The sequence below is a fragment of the Podarcis melisellensis genome (genome assembly GCF_964234715.1).
Source record: "Podarcis melisellensis genome assembly, chromosome: 13".
Lineage (NCBI taxonomy): Eukaryota > Metazoa > Chordata > Lepidosauria > Squamata > Lacertidae > Podarcis > Podarcis melisellensis.
Genome location: NC_138545.1, coordinates 26,126,223 through 26,140,643, shown reverse-complemented (window position 1 = coordinate 26,140,643; position 14,421 = coordinate 26,126,223). Strand labels below are relative to the sequence as shown.

General features: G+C 39.5%; 3 protein-coding genes across 3 annotated transcripts; 1 reads left to right on the top strand and 2 right to left on the bottom strand.

Moving 5' to 3' along the window:
- Positions 1-400: 400 nt before the first annotated feature.
- LOC309356095 (olfactory receptor 6N1-like) lies at positions 401-1,273 on the bottom strand (the record flags this gene model as incomplete). Its single annotated transcript, XM_081887274.1, has 1 exon — positions 401-1,273. The coding sequence occupies one exon, from the start codon at positions 1,271-1,273 to the stop codon at positions 401-403; it is 873 nt and encodes a 290-aa protein (XP_081743400.1).
- A 2,963-nt stretch (positions 1,274-4,236) lies between these two features.
- Positions 4,237-5,193, bottom strand: LOC309356094 (olfactory receptor 5B21-like; the record flags this gene model as incomplete). The annotated part of the gene is made up of 1 exon (XM_081887273.1): positions 4,237-5,193. The coding sequence occupies one exon, from the start codon at positions 5,191-5,193 to the stop codon at positions 4,237-4,239; it is 957 nt and encodes a 318-aa protein (XP_081743399.1).
- Positions 5,194-11,213: 6,020 nt separating this feature from the next.
- On the top strand, positions 11,214-12,143 carry LOC309355593 (olfactory receptor 5AP2-like; the record flags this gene model as incomplete). Its single annotated transcript, XM_081886562.1, has 1 exon — positions 11,214-12,143. Exon 1 carries the CDS (start codon positions 11,316-11,318, stop codon positions 12,141-12,143), a length of 828 nt encoding a protein of 275 aa, XP_081742688.1. The 5' UTR covers positions 11,214-11,315.
- Between the last annotated feature and the right edge of the window lie 2,278 nt (positions 12,144-14,421).

The following is a 14,421-nucleotide window of genomic DNA, read 5'->3' as shown; positions in this document are numbered from 1 at the left end:
AGAGTCTCCTCCAGCACCATAATTCAAAAGCATCAATTCTTCGGCGATCAGCCTTCTTGATGGTCCAGCTCTCACTTCCATACATCACTAAATGTTGCACTTACTCTCCTATTATTTCATTTCAGGTGTTTGGACCCAAATGCCACCTTCCCCAAATCAGACAAACCCCTGAAACCAAACAAAAGGAGACCAGCTACGTATATCTGCTACAATTACCATTGCATAGTCAACCCCACCTTCCACCCTTACTGGCACAAAGTCAGTAGGATTTTGGATTTGGTGGTTCTTCTGCCCAAGATTCTACCTTCCCAACCCCATAGGATTGATTTCCCTATTGTGCTATGATAGGTAAACACTTATTTTTAATGGTTTTCATGAGAACTTTCCGTTTTCCTTCTTATTATTTTCCTATCTCTTTGCTTACACATTCTGCAGAATCCTCTTTTACCCTAGTTCTGACCCATGCTACAACTGCAGACCTCTGAAGAGACTCCCTTACATCCTTGTTTCTTAGGCTGTATATGAGAGGGTTGATCAGAGGTGTTATGATTGTGTAAAAGACAGAGAAGGCTTTGTTCACATCTCCCATGGTGGCAGAGTCTGGTAAGGCATATGCAGCTGCTATTGTGCCATAGAAAATGGTTACCACAGTGAGGTGTGAGGAACAGGTGGAGAAGGCTTTTTGCCTCCCAGTAATGGATGGGATCTTCAGAATGGCAGTAATGATATAGACGTATGACATTAAGGTTAGTGTAAATGGAGGAAGGGTAAATATAGATACAAAAATTAAAATCAGTATTCTTAAAAGAACTGTGTCACTGCAAGACAACTTCATGACTGGGAAAGTGTCACAAAAGAAATGGTCAATCTCATTAGGACCACAGAAGACTAACCTTGACATCAATATGATTGTTGTAGTACTAGCGAGAAAGCCAGTCACCCAAGATCCAGCTGCCATTTGGAGGCATAACTTGCCATCCATTAGGGATGCATAATGGAGAGGTTTGCATATGGCTAAATAGCGATCATAGGACATAGCAGAAAGGAGATAACACTCCACAGCTGCCAGGTATGCAAAAATATAATGTTGCACAAAACAACCATTGACTGAAATAGTCCTGTCTCCAGTCAGGAAGCTAGCCAGCATTCTAGGCAATATAGCTGAAGTGTACATGGACTCCAAGCAAGATAAGTTTCCCAAGAAGAAATACATGGGAGTGTGAAGGTGTCGATCAGTCACAACCAGCACAACTATGAGGACATTCCCAGCCATGGTCATGATGTAGATCAGGAAAAAAACCAGTAGAAGAATAATTTTCATGTTTTGAAGATGACTGAATCCCAACAGAATGAATTCCTTGATGGCTGTTTGATTTTTCAGTTCTGGGGTTTCACCAGCTTGCATCTGTACCAAATAAATAATATTGTGGATCACTTTAATCACTACTTATGTTGCACACACTTCCACTGTAGAAGTCAGTCCAAAAAGTAAAATTTCTATTTAACACACTGGTTTTACTTACTGTCATGTTTTTCTTCCATGTGGAAAGCCTGTTGCTTTCAAATTCATAGATCCAGTCCAATAACACCCCCCAAAAAACTATATATCTAGAAATGACAGATATAAAACTACAATCGACTTGAAAGCAATTGTTTGTTGTAGAGAACAGCTCGCTCCCTATTTTTAAACATATTCCTTTGCATAGCTCTTGCTATGGATAAGATGCCTATTTTAAAACAGTATTCAGCAACATCAACAGTCCCTTGGAACCACAAGGGGAAAATATGAAATCCCCAGAGGAAATTTGCTGTGTATGGAAGAATCTGCATCTTCTAATGAATGTAACAAAGAGAACAGTGGATCAGAGGGACCCATTGTGGGATGGCAAGTGAGTGGAGTCCCTCACTCTTCAGGTAAAGACGGCTTAGAGTAGAGAGAATTAGGAGCAAGGTGAGTTAGAAATTTCAAATTTAGGATTGGAGTTTGCTGTGATGTGACTGAGAAGGAAAGCTGCAGGCTGAAAGGCAGCATGATGTCTGATGTCTGCTTGAATCCAGGGCTACAGCTATGAGAGGAATAGGACCCTCTTGGAGTGTCAATGCTGTGAATCCCTCCATCAGGCTAGACTCAGGCTACTCATATGTATAAATGAACCATAAATGACACCACAGTCTCTGCTATGCCTCATTTTCTAAAAGAAAACACAAACCCTGGGCAAGCCATTTGGAACCCCCTCTGAGATTGGGGTGGGGTGCAACAGTATGATTACTTAAAAAGATAATGAGAGCCAAGGTCAATGAGATCAGAGTCCAGCATTCAAATTACCAGATTAATATGGGAAGCCTACAAGCAAGGCATAAGTGCAGTAGCATCCTTCTTCTCCTAAACCCAAGTAACTGATGTTCAGAGGCAAACTAGCATATAGCCATCAAATATAATATTTTATTGATTGATTGATTGATTGAATTTATATACTGCTGTAAACCCGGGGGTATATGAACAAATATTCCATGCTGGAGGGGAGGGTCTAATCCCATTTTTTTGTCTAATCCCTCTTTCAATGTTTTGCTATGTTTTTATCGATTTGAAGTTACCCAGTATGGCTGGGACTACTCAGCCAGATGGACACTGCATCTTTCACATGAGGGAATCCCAACATATCTCACTTTGGCCCATCCAGGATACGCGGACTTGTGGGTGGATGCTCAGGTGTTTCCCCATTGATTTGCAGCTGTGTGGACACCAGTCAAAAGTAAGATACTGTGGCCAAGGATCCATACATGCTTGTTGGGCATACCTGGAAAGGAATGGTCACAGGAAACTCATAAGTGACTGCTGACTTCACTGGATGTAACCCTTCTACGCTTTGGAATGCCATGGCCTTGATGGGTTCAGGATCCAAACCCCAAGCTGCCACCACTGAGAATGAAATGTTACCTTGAAGGCATTCTAACACAAGAGGCAAAGAACTCGGATGATGCACTCAGATTTGGCTGACTGTTTGCCTACCTGGCTTAATTCATTAATTCTGCAACAGTCACTATGTTAATTACTAGTCAATATTAAATGATATGTAAATTCAGCATGAATGCTTTATCACCACATTATAAGTTGGTAGATTCTTTTTTTTCCAATAATTTTTTTATTAATTTTCCACCAGTTATACATTTTAACCCGAATACAACAAATTGTGTCTGTTTTGAACTTCCTTCAGCGTCTCTGAGAGTCATCCATTTATGTATCTTTAGTACGCATTCCCTTTTTTTATATTGCCATTGTTACTCCTTAATCCCATTATTTTTGATAAACAATACTTATTTGGTTTTTTACAGTGCCTCTTGAAAACCCACTAACGTTGTGTTCATACCACATATATTTTTCAGATAATCTACCAATTTTCCCCAGTCCTCGATTAACTTTGGGTCTTTAGCATATCTAATTTTTCCGGTTAGTTTGTCCAGTTCCGCATAGTCTATCAGTTTTAGTCTCCATTCTTCTATCGTCGGTATCTCCTCTTGTTTCCACTTCTGGGCCAACAGGATTCTGGCTGCCGTTACAGCATATTGGAAAAGTTTAAAGTCTTTCCTTCTTATGTCCTTCCCTGTCATCCCTAAAAGAGTTGGTAGATTCATGCCACTGATTGCTTTGGCCCCCTTTTATACAAGCGGACCAGAGTGAAATTTCCCTTGGCATAGTCTGCACCTCTAACCCCAGCCCCCGGCCCCTGCAGATTGACTGAATTTGAATCTGGGTTTGGTGGGAACCCAGAGGCCACTGTGACAGCTGTGGGGGACATGGCAATGGGCAGGAAGAAAGAGGCATGGCTGTGGGATGATGGGAGAACCTTGCACCGGGTCACAAACGTTGCCCACTGCTGGATTGGTGAATGGCCATTATAGTTAAACTGTGTGCTGTATGAAAGTGTATCCTTTTACTTGTCCTGAATCACCCACCCTTCAACTTAATTGGATGACCCCTGTTCCAACATTATGAGAGTATTATGAGAGTATGTGTGTGAATCTTATTTCTTTCCACTTTCTCCATGGTGGGTAAATCTGCGTTCACGTGAAAGATTGGGATAATGTTTCCCATGTGTCAAGATAAACTGGTTTTGAAATTGAGCAGTGATTTATTTATTTATTTATTTATTTATTTATTTATTTATTTAGATACAGTCTGATAAAATCCAATTTCCTATTTGGTACATGAAAACATATGGATTCATCTTGTTTGAGCTATGTATCTACAAGCAACTGACGGATTTGTCTCTTCAGTGCCTTCTTTACTTCTTTGTTTCTCAGGCTGTAGACAAGTGGATTTATCATGGGAGTCAGGACAGCATAGAAAACAGAGAATACTTTGTTAAGGTCTCTCAGTGTGACAGTGTTTGGTAACACATAGACAATGGCTATTGTGGAATAGAAAATTGTGACCACAATAAGATGAGATGAGCAAGTAGAAAAGGCCTTTTGTCTGCCACTGGTGGACTTGATTCTCAATATGGCAGTGATAATGGAAGCATATGATATCAATGTCAGCAAAAATGGAGGAACGGTGAATACAGAAGCGACAAGGAATATCAAAATCCTCAAAAGACTAGTGTCACTGCAAGACAATTCTATGAGTGGAAAGACATCACAAAAGAAATGATTTATTTCATTGGGGCCACAGAAAGCTAACCTGGACACTAATATTATTGTTATGGAAATAGCCAGAAATCCACTGATGAAAGAGACACCAACTAACTTCACACAGAACTTACCATTCATATGGGTTGCATAATGCAAGGGTTGGCATATAGCTAAATAGCGATCATAGGACATCACAGATAAGAGATAGCACTCAGCTGCCCCAAATGATGCAAAGAAATAGTGCTGAACAAAGCAGAGATTGAACTGAATAGATCTGTCACCAGTTAAAAGGCTGGCCAGAGTCTTGGGCAGAATAGTAGAACTATAGCAGGTCTCTAGGCCAGAAAAATTCCCAAGGAAGAAGTACATGGGGGTATGAAGATGTTTATCAGCTATAACAAGCATGACAATGAGAATGTTCCCAACCAAGGTAACCATGTAGAAAAGCAGAAAAAGCAAGAAGAGAAGAATTTGCAGCTCTCTGAGATTACTAAATCCTATAAGGACAAACTCGGTCACATTAGGTTGATTTTCCTTATTGGAGCTGCTTAGAAGTTGCATCTTTGGGTAAAACATATTCAGACATATAATCTGGGGCAAATAAGAGAGGAACACAATATTGCAAATATTATGGGTTGGCCTTCAATTTCACCATTCAGAAGAGCAATCAAAGCAATGAGTCTTAAAACTCAATGATGTGAATGGTACTGATGCACAACAACATTCTGATGCACAGCAACATTCTCTGCAGTGTGCTACAGCTTAGCTGTTGTTGTTGCTGCTGCTGTGATATTCCACCCTTCCTTCTAAAGGCACCTAGGGCAACAAACACATAAGTAATAAAATTAATTAATTAATTAATGTATTAAAGACATGTTTGAAACAATTCCATTACAGATGCAGAATGGGAAATATCTCTACTTGAAAGACAAGAGGCATTATGGAGAAACGTTAGCTCTCCAGACTCAGAAAAGAGCCACTACTTTTTCTTGAGAGAGGAGGCTAAACTATGCTTCTAAAAGCAAAGCAAAACAAAACAAGCTCCACATATTACCATCACCTGAAGAAATAGCCAAAAAATATTGTCCCTGCAAATGGGGCTACATACATAGGAGCTTGAATGCAGGTCTTCCCAGTCTCTCCTGTTTTCTCCTACTCTGGATCTTGAGAGCAGGACTCATAAGCATCATCATACATTAGTTAAAAGACCTCTTGATTTCCATGGGAAATTTAAAAAAGTAAGAATGTGATTAATTCTCCCACTAGAAAAAGAACCAGTTGACCTTAAAGGTCTCTAATTTTTGCACCTTTCTTTTAACTTCGAACAATGATAAATCTCTTTAGATATGTCTCATTTCTCCTGTTGCTTTTGTCACATGGGACAATTTTAAAAGCAGTGCTGACCCAGTCCTGCATTTTCATCCATTCCAACATTTATTAAAGAGAAATATTATTACTGCTGTCTCAGTTTTCATCTTTTCCTTCATTATTCATCCTACCTTATACTTTGCCCATAATCTGGGATTTTACAGTTGGAGAAGTTATTAAGTCTGTGGTTTGCTGACAAGACATCCAATTAGATTCCTCACAGCATTGCAGCATGCCACTTTAAAGCATTTCGTTTAAAGTTCGTTACTAAAAAAATAAATGTCTTTTGGAATGATTTCAATTCTTTTAAATATCGACTGCCTCATGGCCTGTTAATTTACAGACTATTAATTTCAGTAAGGATGAGTTTAAACTACAAGCATGATAATCAATGGCACAAGAGTCTCCAAGGAAGAAGGGAAATTAGGAGAAAAACCACTGGGGCATCCTGTTAGACTTAAGCAAAACTCTAATCCCACAGGAAATATTAATGAGGAAGCAGAGGCTGATCAAAACATAACAATAATAAACAATGTCATGATCTAGGGTTAAGTTGAACCTCACCTGTATTTCTTTGTCCCATTCATGAGCAGTGAAATCAGGGTCACTGGGTTTTGGATTTTTTTGGTTTTTTCTAGGATGGGTGGCTAACAGTACCACTCACAGGGATATTCAGGGAGATAAAAATATTAGCCAGTGAGGTCACCTCTATGGGCAGGGTTGCAGTGCCTTAAACAGGGGGGCACACCCTGAACCTCTCCCCTTTTGAACCTTACCACAGGATTCACCACCCACTCTCCCATTTGTATATAGCCTGTATGTAGTCCTGTCCAAAGATGTGTGGGCAGGACAATGTGGACCTTGCTATGGTATATGTGGTCACCATATTCAAGGCCAGGGAGGATTTTTCCGGCAGACAAATTGGCTGGTCTGTAGATTTTCACCTATCTCATAGAAAACATCACAGCTTTGGCGGTTAAGGCATTGGGCTGTATACTTAGCTGATCAGGTAAAGGGGCCAGGGAGGGGCTGTCTCTGTCTGAGAGCCCACACAGGGGCCAACAGGCCATAGCAACCTTCACAAAGGTGGCCCTGGCAGTTGACCCCCCCTTTCTACACCTACTTATCAACCAGCAGTCGGGCTGCTTGATACCAGATACATACCCAATGACTTTGGCCAAAGCCTATTCCATCTGCAATCAATAAAAGTTTTGACAATTTCCACCCAACATCAATGTCCTATGTCTTATTTCATACTGAGACCCTGCACCAGGTAGCAGGCATCATGTGCCTGGGTATGCAAATGACACCTGCTTTCGGCTAATAATCTTGTGTAGTAGCTGGAGTCCAAGGATTGAAAACTGTTGCCTTCCAGATATTGTTAGGTTCCAACTTTTGTCAGATCCAATAAGCATAGGTCAGGGGTTATTGGAGCTGTCATGCAGACACACCTGGAGGGCCATAGATTTTCCTTCCCTGCTGTAAGCATCCAACACCCACACCAGAGCCAGTGTGTTTGTTTAGCCACAAGTCAGCTACAGAAAAACTTGTTTGGTAAAATAAAATTATCTGGAAATAGCTATAGAATTTACCAGTATTCTCATGACCTATTTATTGGATTTTTTGGTCATGTAAATATCACATTTGTTGCACTCTCAGCCAGATCACATAATTTTCTTCTTCATGTCTAAATAATTCAATGATAAGAAAGAAAAGGGGGGAACAACCTGCCATTTTAAGATGAGAGTTAAGACTATGGCATGTTGCCACAGAATTGTGAAATCGGAAGCTAGGGTGGATGCCTCAATGAATGTATCCCATGACCATGCAATGTCACAAATATTGCTTGCTTACAACCAGAAAGGATTGCTGTTGTTGCCTTGGTCTTCCATTGCTAACTACCTGAGCTTTACTGGATTGCTAGAGGACTCCTCATGTGAATTTTTGCTTTTTGCTTACCTCATTCTTTTTTGTTGACCATTTTATCCCCTCTTATCCCTTCAAGGAAAGCTGTCAGGGTGAGTTACATGAAACTCCTCATCAGTGCTTTTTCCCGCTTAAAAAAATGTTTGGGAGTTCTCTCATTTTATAGTTCAAATCAGGAAAAATAAATACAGTAAATGGACAAAAGTACAAAGATTCACAAAATATTTAGGGGTATGCACCCCCTTGTTTCCCCCTCAGACACATCTCTTTCTTTCATTCATATGCCCCCCCACTCACCCCAAACATACATAATAATACATTTTTCCTCATTATCTTAAGTGCATTTATTGCTCTCCCTCCCTTGAGTGTCTTCTATTTTTTTCTTGCTTTTGTTGATTCTTGATTGTTAGGAATTTCTACTTTACTCATTAATTTCCCTAATGGCTTTAGTGTTTACTTCTTCTTTTACATTTCTTACTGAGATTTTTTCAGGTTGATTAATTGGTTTGGATATATATATATATGACCTATAGATTAATTGTATTATGCAGGGGGAGGGATCTCGCAAAAGATTCATCCACATTTTCAGTATAGGGCAAGATTTTCAAGGTGTCAGAGACACCTAAGCAGCTTTGAAGTGTTGGATATAATGATGTTTCACTAATATAATGGCTTCTACCTAACATACAACTGATGAAGATCAACAGAAATTATGTTATGTGTCCAACTATTCCCATGCTCCACGATTCCTGAACAGTCTTTGCCTGTGACCTGATAACAGCCTGGGTGAAGTATTCTTTTATATTTATTTTTCAATTCCCATTTAGATTTCAGCTGTTTAAATTAAATAATTTTATTTGACAGAGCATCAGGATGATAACAGGTAATATCTCAGACTGCTCTAACACACAAACATAGGAACCAGGAACTCAGTGCTAGAGGCAGGAGAGGTGTGAGACTGCAGCGGCATCAATAGCAGCAAGACTGACCAGCAGATCATGCTCAGGCATAATCTTGACTCCAGTCACAGGAATGTCATGCAATAATCATAGTGACTGACTACAGTTTTCATATTTCTCTTTTTCACATTTTGTTTATCATCTTTCCAGTGCGCGCGCGCTCTCTCTCTCTCTCTCTCTCTCTCTCTCTCTCTCTCTCTTTCTGTCACACACACACACGTGTGTGCACAGACACACACACGCCCTTGTAGTTGTTCATTCATTAAATGGATGCACAGAGAAAATGTAATCAGAAATGCTCACTTTCAAGATGCAGAAACATCATGAAAACTGACATTGAGTTCTACGGTTTTCAACTGGTTTTATAGTTTGACAATGGAGTAATACACCAATATTTCGATGAATTAATTATTAACAGGAAATCAAGGTGAACATTCATTGTTTTATTACAGCCTGACAAACAAATGAAAACAAATGCTCAATAAATCCAACCCTGAATAAACTATGTGCAAACAAATTAGGATGAATACTCAACAAATAGGTCATCTGGAGGTGTTCCAAATAGTTTTTGAGTCTGTTGGTGAAGAAGTATGTATTTTCAATCATTTAGGCTCTTTTATCAGACAGTTCTTAAGTTTGATAGTGAGCACTCACACTTTACATTGTGGGTGCCCTTTGCAGGACTGCACATGTTGCTGCAGTTCCCAGGGAACTTACTGGCAAACAGATACTGGCCTGCCTCTCAGTGTTAATTTTTGGAGGTTCATGCCCAGCCTCAGTAGTCAAGTTTCATTGCTGGGAGGTGGCACCGACAGTATCCAGGCAGTTGGCTTAGGAGATTCACCCTCCCTTAGTTTAATGTTCTCTTTTTTGCAGGTTAATTTTTTCTTCATGTTTAGCAGGCACTGCTATGGTCTTTGACTGCTTGCTGTTGAAGGACAGTGAAGGAATTTTCCTGCATTGGCAGGTTTTGTCTTCCCTGTAGCAGTTCATCACAACTTTGGCGGTTATGGCCTTGGGTGGAATCCTTTAGTCTTTTCTTCCCTTTATGGGGGGGGGGTCCTGAAGTGGTGATTCACCCCCCACCAGCGGCAATTCCAGGGTCCCCTCTTAAAGGGATTATATATAATGGGTGTCACTGGACATACACTGAAAGGTTGTCAGTAAACTACCCTGCGTGTGGGGATATGGGCTGGGCTGCCTGCTACACTTATGTCTCGCAGAGCACCCCCATATCCCATTTACCCTGATGAGCCCCAGTTCCCCCCGGCTGGGGGGGTTGGGAGGTATACACGCCCACAGCCTAATCCAAGGTCTTCCTACATTCAGAAGTTTAATAAAGCTGTAGCCTAATTTTAATTCCATATAACATTGTCAGAGTCTGTATTCTTTCCTTACGATCCCTAGGGGCTGGGGCTGTCACTGCCTGGTCACGCAATTGGCAGAACTTCACCTTCTCCTTTATTTCATACTACATTATATTTGTTGCCATCTGCTTGCCAATGAGATCAATTCTGGATGATATTAGAAATTAAGATGCCTCTAAATGTGCATATGGATTTGTGTGTCTAGATACTGGTAAGCTCTTGCATGCTGCTGTATTCTTTAAAACAGAACTTGCACAGATGAGCTATGTAAGCTCCTTTATTGAAATTATCCATACAAACATACTATTTACTTTAGTTGCTGCCAGCATAGAAATTGAAGCAGCTGATGCATAGCATTCACATAAGTTTTGCCTCACCATGAACTTGAAAGCAGCCCTTTATCTGTTCTGCTGACTAATGAATGTGAGCTATAATTGGTAGAAATATCCCTGAGAAACCAATGAGTTACATAATTTATTGGTGAAACTGACACTGAAAGCAAAGAACAATGAGAATTTTCCACAAATCCCATCCTTAAATGTAAACATCAATTTATCTGGATTGTTGTTTTTGGGCTTTAACTGCAGATAATGTTAAAGGACTGAATGCAATTGAAATGCAGCGTTTCTTTTGTAAAATAAGTGAAATGGAATCACGCTCAATAGGTGCTGAGTAGAAACAGAAAGACTTTTCTCTTCTAATGTGATTCCCACCTGCAAAGTTTCTACGCATTGACAGGACTACAGTCTTAGCAAATAATTACATGTCGTAATGATTTGAATGTCAACTTCATAATATAGAAGAATGGTTTATTTAACCTATATATAATGTAGTTTGCTCAGCCTACCATCCCTGCCCATATGCTGAGTTAAAGAAACTCCTGCATCATTTCTACAAGTGCAAAGCTTTATTAACACTGCCTGCTCTTATTTAGATACACTTCAACATGAAACGAGAAGAAGGAAATCAGACAGCCCCTGTGGCATTTATTCTCCTGGACTTCAATAGTGATGATGTACCGATACAACTTTTCATACTGTTTCTACCAATCTACCTTGCAACCATGGCTGGAAACATCCTCATTATTATGCTAGTGATTCTTGATCAACATCTTCACACACCCATGTATTTCTTCCTGGGAAACCTGTCATGCCTGGAGACTTGTTACAGCTCAACTGTCATGCCCAGGATGCTGGTCAGTTTTCTGACTGGGGACAGAACCATTTCTATTAATGGATGTTTTGCACAGCTGTATTTCTTTGGGCTTCTTGCAACTACAGAATGCTACTTTCTAGCAGTGATGTCTTATGATCGCTACTTAGCAATATGTAAGCCGTTGCATTATGCAATACTCATGAATGGAAGAATTTGCTTTCTGCTAATTGCTGGATCATGGATCAGTGGGTCACTACCTATCAATGTCATGATATTCTTGGTATCTCACCTGAGTTTCTGTGGGGCCAACAAAATAAACCATTTCTTCTGTGATTTCACCCCAATGATAAGACTTTCCTGTGATGACACCAAAGTGGCTGAAATGACAGCCTTCATTTTCTCCTCCTTAGGCACTCTGCCCCCTCTTTTAATAACGGTGGCCTCTTATGTTTGTATTATCAAGAGCATTTTAAGGATCCCATCCACCACTGGGAAACAAAAAGCATTTTCTACATGTTCCTCTCACCTGACAGTCGTTGCTTGCTTCTATGGCTCCCTGATGATAGTCTATGTATTACCAAACAAGAGTTATCTGAGTGAGTTGAAGAAAGTATTCTCTCTGTTCTATACTTTGCTCACCCCACTGGTCAACCCCCTTGTATACAGTTTGAGGAACAAAGAAGTGAAGGAAGCAATAAAGAATACTTTATTTAAGATGATTCATAGAATTCATTAAGATTGAGGATAATGTGGGGGACGATGAGGATGCTTCATTAACATAGATTTAATTATTTCAATGTTTTTCATTGTCTTCTATTATATCCACATGATGTATTTAGTTGAAATCTTAATCAGGTAAGGATCTTTGGCATATGCCTTTTCTCATTGAAACTGCACTGCAAAATCTAGAGAAGCATGTGAGTTGCATTCTTATCCACAATCACATTTGGAAACACAAAATATTTTAATTGTGAAGAGCAGACCAATCATTTTTTTTCATCCTTCCCTATTCTGAATTCTGAAGTAAGCCTCAACTGACAGTAGGACTCAAATCCTCTCACATGCCAGCCACTAGTATGACTTTCACAATCTCTCCTTAAAGCCCACTCCTTACTGAAGATACAGTAAAGCCATTTCTGGACTATGCCAGCCTAAACAGCAGGAGCAGTCGCAAATGACACAATGTTCAATAATACAATATAAATTCCATGCACACAGAAAACTGGGCTGTCAAGCAGAATAGTGAGATGTTAAGCTATACTGAGAGTAATGTGCACTAGACTGAAAGTTCAACTCATTCTTTTCTGAGTTTGGATGAATAAAAGGGAGTGAAAATTGCTCTGAAACTTCAACACAAGCATTTGTTTTGGTTGTTTTTGCCAACACTAGTTTCTGGATACCAGATTCCCTCCCACTAGGAGTCCCCTCAAAGCAATGTCCATCATTATATAGCATCATTCTATGGGAAAGCACCAGTCATTAGTTCTGTGAGGAAAAACATCACCCCAAAAATATATGAAATAGGTGTTCCAGTTTTGCCACGTACAAATGTGGAAACTAATTGGGGTGTATATGTTTTGGCTCTTAATTATATGTTTCTACTTGACATGCTAAATTTCTGTGATCAGAGAATGTATTTCTATAGATGAACTTATTTATTAATAATGTTTATATACAACGCTTCATGAATCAAGAAAGCAGGTGGGATCTGGAATGCTTTTATGTGAGCCCAGACTTGAAGTTTGGGGTGAAATAGTCTAAAAATAGATTTACCATTTCATTTTATATTTCTGTGAGAACTAGGTGTAAGTTATATTATGATAAGATCAGTTCTCCTGGCTGGAGGACTGCCATTTCAAACATGTGAGAGAAATAATGAGATGATATCTGTTCATTCTTTCATTCTCTATGTTTATGCTCTTCCTCTCTCTCCCACCTGACCAGTGGTCTCCCTTGGGTAGAAACTTCATTTGCAGTCAACAATGGTTCTTGGGGGCTTTTGTGTTCTGCTTAGCTTTTCCCACTGAGAATAAAAGAATGATGTAATTAACCTGGAATATGAGAAAGAATGTGTCTGTGAGACTGTGCAGATACAAATATAAATACAAATTAATATATTCAGTGTGTCGGAGCCTTCTTCTTAATGGTATAAACAGATCAATGATGTTACCTGGCCTTTCAAGCATCATGAAACAAAGAACTTCCTAGAAACGGATGTGAAAATGTGTTGCCCTCAGCAGCAGGTACACTGAGATTTTTTGTAAAATTGCTTTAGGTACCCCCCCCCCCATTTTTACATTCATTCCAGGGATTTTTGATTCATTTAGGATCCTGTAGATGATTCTTCAATGGGAACAATCCTTAATGAGAAGAGAAGCAAGTTTTCCTGATAGCCAGCTCCCCATTATTACAGATTACCTTGCAATGCACCCAGTTCTCTCCCATTATTCGCAGGGTTTCACAATTTTTAATTTTATTCAATTAGGTTTTCCACTGCTTATAAGACGGAGAATTTTGCAAATTTTATACCATACAACATTGTTCAAAATATGGATATCAGACATGAGCATTTATTTATTTTTTGACTAATTTTTAGGGATCTCTGACTCAGTATGTTATCTTTTACTTATAAAAAACATGACTCTCTTTCTAGAGCCAATATAAAATAATTTATTTTTATCCCACACTTTTAAGTGCAGTTCCTCCTATTGTGGATTTGTAGGGAAGCAGATCTGTTGCACAACAGCCAATTTTCTTTTTCACTTTTGCACCCTTAATTTGCCTGTCAGTTATTGAACCTCCTCCTGAATAGTGGCAGTTTGAAAGTCCCCTTCTTCTGAGTCAATGATTTTCTGCAGCTCATGAAAAGTGAACAAAGACATTACATAGCAACTTGTCAAGAGATGCAGCAAAACCAATGCAAGCACTGGTTTATGTGTGCTGAGTGATGGTTGCTTAATTCTTGTGTGGGGATGGGGGGGAACCTAATTTTTCAATTACTCAGTATATTACTT